We start from the raw sequence: 6295 nt of genomic DNA, 5'->3' as shown, positions 1-6295 counted from the left end.
ATATTTTGAGGGAAAGGACAGGTGACAGATATAGATACAGTTATTAAATTAAATCCTCACTGTGTGTAACAGAGTAGTTGGTAATCTTATTAAAGTTTAAACATAGCTTGGAGTAAAAGAAATAACCACCAAAAAGAATAACAACAAAAACATACACATACACAAACAATATATATATTTTTTTATTTTTTTATTATACTTTAAGTTCTGAGGTACATGTGCACAACGTGCAGGTTTGTTACATATGTATATATGTGCCATGTTGGTGTGCTGCACCCGTTAACTCATCATTTAACATTAGGTATATCTCCTAATGCTATCCCTCCCCACTACCCCCACCCCACAACAGGCCCCGGTGTGTGATGTTCCCCTTCCTGTGTCCAAGTGTTCTCACTGTTCAATTCCCAACTATGAGTTAGAACATGCAGTGTTTGGTTTTTTGTCCTTGTGATAGTTTGCTGAGAATGATGGTTTCCAGCTTCATCCATGTCTCTACAAAGGACATGAGCTCATCCTTTTTTATGGCTGCATAGTATTCCATGGTGTATATGTGCCACATTTGCTTAATCCAGTCTATCATTGTTGGACATTTGGGTTGGTTCCAAGTCTTTGCTACACAAACAATATTTTTAAGAGGCCATCACTAAAAAGGGACTAGATGGAGGACATTTTCAAAAGGAAAGTTTAGTTTTTTTATGATGATCTTGTGTTTGTTGTTTTATTATGATTTGTACAAATATGCACATATTATTTATGCTAAATTTAACATACTTCTGAAAGAAAAGAAAGTATATATACTTTGTAAACTATAGACAGTTGTCATAGGAAGCAAGAAAGAAATGTCTCACAGCTTAGGGAGGTGAGAGTGTGTGCTCAAGACATATTATTTTAAATAAAAATGTTGTTGAAGCATAGTACACAGGCAAAAAGAGCACATATTACAAATAATAGGCTCATGAAATATCACTAAGTTGATACACCCTGCAACTACCATCCAGGTCAAGAACTAATCAAGGGCGGTACCTCAGAAGCATCCCCTCATTACCTGGTTTCTCATTCTCAAAGTTAAACATTATCTCAGTTAGTTTGGTCTACTTCTGAACTGTACATCAATGACAATATATAATATGGGTTTTTATCTCTTTCACCTAATACTATATTTGAATAGACCACAATTATTTATTTATGTTGTCTAATGTTGATGGACATTGGTGTGATTCCCAGCTTCTGGGTATTACAGGCATGCTTCAATTTACAACTTTAGAAGTTTTCTGGTTAACATATGTGTGGGTTGCTACTGGATATACAGCTGGCAAACTTGGGATAGAAGCAGAATAAACTAAGTGATTTTGGCAGGAAAATGATGAGCTAAGTAAGTTAGGACAGACATAAATGAACACGGCTCATGTTTTGCCAGAGATTTAAATTTTTTAAAGTTTCACTCCAGTGGTAGTGATCCAACCACTGTGCTGCAAATTTGTGTAGACTGTCATTTAGGAGAGAAGATGATGTCTGTGAAGATTAAATGCAGTGAACTTCGAAGTCCTCTATAGTAAAAAGGCTTTAAAGAACATGGAATAACATAAGAGAGGGTATTTACCTATTTGATCATGATGGTACCCTTTCCAAAGATGTAGAGTAATCCGAGTTATCATAAAAATATTCCTGTGGCCAGATTTCTGGTGTCATTTAAAGAGCTCCCTATTGACTTGGTGATCTCAACCTGGCTAAGAAAATTCTAACATCTCAGAAGACTTTAAAAGTTATGAGAATTGTCCTTTCCCTTAAGAAAGAATCTAATGACACTTTCTCGTACCTGCCTGGTTTTCACCCCATACACAATGGGGTTCATTGTGGGAGGCATTAGTAGGTAGAGATTAGCCATAATAATATGTATGTGGGAAGGAATGGTGTGTCCCCCAAAACGGTGTGTAAAGAAGGTAAAGAAGGTAAAGAAGGCTGGAACACAGGTGATGACTATGGCACAAATGTGGGCAGTGCAGGTGCTGAAGGCCTTCTGTCGAGCATCTGCTGATGATAGACTCACAACTGCTCGAAGAATCATAGTGTAGGAGATTGTAATGCACAGGATATCAAAGCCCCCAATCAGCAGGGCAACCACCAAACCATAGATGGTGTTAACCCTGACATTACCACAAGATATCTTGGCCACAGACATGTGGTCACAGTAGGTGTGGGTTATGACGTTGCCCTTGCAGTATGGAAGGTGCTTGGTGAGGAAAGTGGAAGGGATAACAAGCATCACACCCCTAAGAAAAGTGACGAACCCAGCTTTAGCAATGACTGAATTAGTGAGGATGGTGGCATAACGCAGAGGGAAGCAGATGGCCACATAGCGGTCCAGGGCCATGAGCGTGAGCACCCCAGACTCCATCCCTGTGAAGGTGTGCACAAAGAACATCTGGGCAAGGCAGGCTTTAAAATCAATCTCCTTGAGATTAAACCACAATATGAAGAGAGTGTTGGGAAGGGTGCTGGTGCACATGAGCACATCTGTGAAGGAAAGAAGGGCTAGGAAGACATACATAGGTCTGTGTAAGGCCTCATCAGAGTAGATGAGGTACATAAGGCCGAAGTTCCCTATAATAGCAATGCTGTACATGGTACACAGTGGGAAGGAGATCCACAAATGCACATCTTCCAAACCAGGGATGCCATTTAGGATGAATGAAGCTGGAGTTAGGCTGGTGCCATTTAGGAATGACATAATGACTGTTGGAAGTTCATTGTATAGCAGTTATAGCATTGCCTCTGTGAGCAGGAAAAAAAAAAAGTAATTTCAGGGAATAACTGACCATCAGTCTTCTTTCCCATAATGGCTATTTTGTTTTTTTTGTAGATCAATGACTATATTTGTTCTATTATGTTTAATATGAGATATATACACTGTCTGGGTCTGTGCCTTAAGCAGTAGGTGTTGACAGGAAAAACTGAGTCTAGTCAGTACATTTGGACCTGAATATCTGGGGTCTTTTGTTATCACGTAGTCCATTCTCCAGGCCAATGTTGGCCATGAACTGAACAACTCTGTGGTCAAGAATTGATTAAATATTTGCTCTATTCTAGGTGCTCACCATCTTAGAGATCTCCGTTGTATTCTGAAATGTTAACAGACTTCAGTAGTTCCTGCAGGCTTAGCTTTCAAATTAAATCTGTCCTAATGGACATACTGACAATATTTTCAATCTAGTTTTAGCCCAAACTCCACCCTTTTGTTTTGCAGAAAACTTAAATACAGAAAAATATGAATCATCCCCTTGTAGCTGTAGTTTTCTTGAAGCGAAATCATAGAATGATCTTAGAGGCAAATAAATAATAACAATAATAATCCACTTTCTAATATCATCAAAAGACCACTTGTTTTATAAGTACCATGATATATAGAGGATGAAGGATCATTAGAAATGCAAGAACTTATGAGAATCCAATGTTTTCCTAAGATTACAGTCTAGTCTAATTGACTCTAGAGTCAATTCAACGAAAATAAAGATGCTTATCATCCTAAACAAAATAAATTGACATTCCCTTTAGAACATAGTGCTTTATATCCTACCCATATCAAAACTTCAGCCATATAATCAAATATTTTTGAGGCTTAAAATAAAGAATATTTTTATCAAATATTTTTGAGGCTATGTAATTTCCAAAACTAAGTTTCTTTTGTATACAGAAGATGTTCAATACGTTTTTCAAGGCCCACAGAAGAACAGGCAGTGGTAGAACAAGGACCAACAAAACACTTCTGAATAGTAAGGGAGAGAATATTAGTTGTGATAGCGTGCTGTGAGAAAATAAGAAAAAACTCAAAGTTATGACCACAGAATAGACGAAAATAGGCTTCACGGGTCTGAAGAAGTGGGCTGTATCAGCCGGAATGTGTTGATTAAAATTTTTTAAAAGGAGCAAGTTGTGTGATAGGGGCATATTCCCATATAGAAGGATATTGGAGGAAAACTAAGTAGGCTTTCTAATTTAAAAATATCAATATTGATATTTATAGTTCCTCCTTGACATATCGGAGGTGACCCACCTGTCACTTCAGGGATGTCACTATTGAAAATTTAAGGTTGTATGAAACTGGCTATCCTATTTTCATATGTGTCTTTTATAAAATTTTTATGTCCTTATTTTATGAAATATTAGGGCTGAATAAATGAACTCGTCACTTTTCTAATTGAGATATAATTCAAATAACATTACTATCATGTGAAATAGAGGCAACTCACTGAAAAGAAGACAAGACACAGAAAAGTATGGAATAAGGCTGTTATCTCTCTTTTTTTTCAGATCACAGAAGAAATTCTTTTCTCTCAGAAATTCTGCTTTTAGCTTTCACAGCCAGAGGGAATAAATAGAATACTTCCTGCAAAGATTATGTTTCAGTAATTGAAATGTGAATATTTTATCCAAAGTGAAAATGGAACATACAAACCAGTTTGTCTGCTGCACCATTTTAAAAGCTAGGAGAATAACTCTTCTGACAACTCTCTTATTCATCCTCATTTCTCAGCTACTGTAATCTGCACCCATCCCTTTAATAAGAATAAAGCAATCTCAATTCAGAAATCTGCTCACCCTAATTATCAGTGTGATGTTGAGCTTTTTCTCATATGATTGTTGGCCACATACGTGTTTTCTTCTGAGATGTGTCTGTTCATATCCTTTTCCCACTTTTTAATAGGTTGTTTGTTTTTTTCTTCTAAATTTAAGTTCCTTAAAGATCTGGATATCAGACCTTTGTCAGATACATAGTTTGCAAAAATGTTCTCCTATCCTGTAGGCTGTTTGTTTACTCTGTTGATAGTTTCTTTTGCTGTGCAGAACTCCCATAGGAGGGAGAGAATCAGGAAAAATATCTAATGGATGCTAGGCTTAATACCTGGGTGATGAAATAATCTGTACAACAAACCTCCATGACACATATTAATTTATGTAACGAACTTCCAAATCCTGTACATGTAACCGTGAACTTAAAATAAATCTTAAACAAAAGTAAATCTGCTTACCCTGAAAACTACCGGAGTTCCTCAAGAAACTGAAGACCTATCCATGGATCAAGTCATATTTATGTCTATGTGATCCTCTTGGTCCTGAAGGAGTAATATAATACCTACATTGAGACCTTGGGAGGCAAGTGGAGGAGGGAACATTTCTATTATCTGTCTATATGTGTGTGTGCGCGCATGCATGCATGTGTGTATGTTGTGGATGTTTTATATTCTGAAGTTGAGTAATGGAAAAAACTTGGTTGTTACTGTCTCTACTGTAGTCTCAGAAGAGCAGTGATTTCCCTGGTGAATGCATTTGTGTATGTGTGTATGTTTAGAATATGAACAAAAGAGAATTAAGAATCAGGTATATTTAGGTCCTAAGGATACTGGCTAAGCCAGTGGGAGCAGTCTTAAGAACTATTTTGACGTCATTATAGTCTGGGACTCCTGGGGACATAATTTTTTATAGGTACAATGGAGATACATATGTCTGAAACCACTTGGAGTATCATAATTAAATCCTTTTGAAAAATGCCTCATTTTTCAAAACTTAGCACAATGTCATGCACAAAATTAGTATTGAAAAAGATGTTTTTAAAGAAAACTTAAATAATGCCGGTATGCAAACAATTGAGTTGTATATGTGACTTTTTATCTCATGTCTCCGATATATTTGCTTATTATTTATAACATTTTTATGAACATTATTTGGAATTATCTAGACATATTTTTCACTCTGTGAAAAATGAGTAATTTGCTTCTTTCTTTCCTATTTGTATGATTTTTTTCTTGCCTTATTGCACTGGTTAAGATCTTCCTTCTATGCAATGTTTACCAAGAGTAGCAATAATGAATATCTTTGCTTCATTACTAAGGACTGGGTATAATGATGCCTACTGAGGGTAATGAAACTTAGTTCCCAATGATTATATGAAGACATAGACTAATGGTACAGTGCAGAAGCATAGCTATGCCATAATAAAAAATAATATATTTCACTTAACAATGCCCTCTAGGTTCATCTATGTTGTCGCTCGTGACAGAATTTCCTGATTTTTTAAGGCCAAATACTATTCCATTGTGTATATATTCCACATTTTAAAACCCATTCATTCATTGATGGACACATTTTGACTATTGCAAATAATACTGCAATGAACACGAGGTTGCAGACATCTCATTAACATATTGATTTCAATTTCTTTGGGCATATACCCAGTGAGACTGCTGGATCATATGGTAATTCCATTTTTGATTTTTTGAGGAAACTCTATACTGTTTTC

The 6295-nt window shown here is 36.3% G+C and overlaps 1 protein-coding gene across 1 annotated transcript; it reads right to left on the bottom strand.

Annotated features, from left to right (window-relative positions):
* Window positions 1-378: 378 nt before the first annotated feature.
* On the bottom strand, window positions 379-5182 carry LOC129007944 (olfactory receptor 52N1). The gene is made up of 2 exons (XM_054439388.2): window positions 5028-5182; window positions 379-2772 (listed from the first exon to the last, which is right to left on the bottom strand). Exon 2 carries the CDS (start codon window positions 2726-2728, stop codon window positions 1757-1759), a length of 972 nt encoding a protein of 323 aa, XP_054295363.2. The 5' UTR covers window positions 2729-2772; window positions 5028-5182; the 3' UTR covers window positions 379-1756.
* Between the last annotated feature and the right edge of the window lie 1113 nt (window positions 5183-6295).

The sequence above is a fragment of the Pongo pygmaeus genome, chromosome 9 (genome assembly GCF_028885625.2).
Source record: "Pongo pygmaeus isolate AG05252 chromosome 9, NHGRI_mPonPyg2-v2.0_pri, whole genome shotgun sequence".
Taxonomy (NCBI): domain Eukaryota; kingdom Metazoa; phylum Chordata; class Mammalia; order Primates; family Hominidae; genus Pongo; species Pongo pygmaeus.
This window is presented reverse-complemented; position numbering and strand designations above follow the sequence as displayed.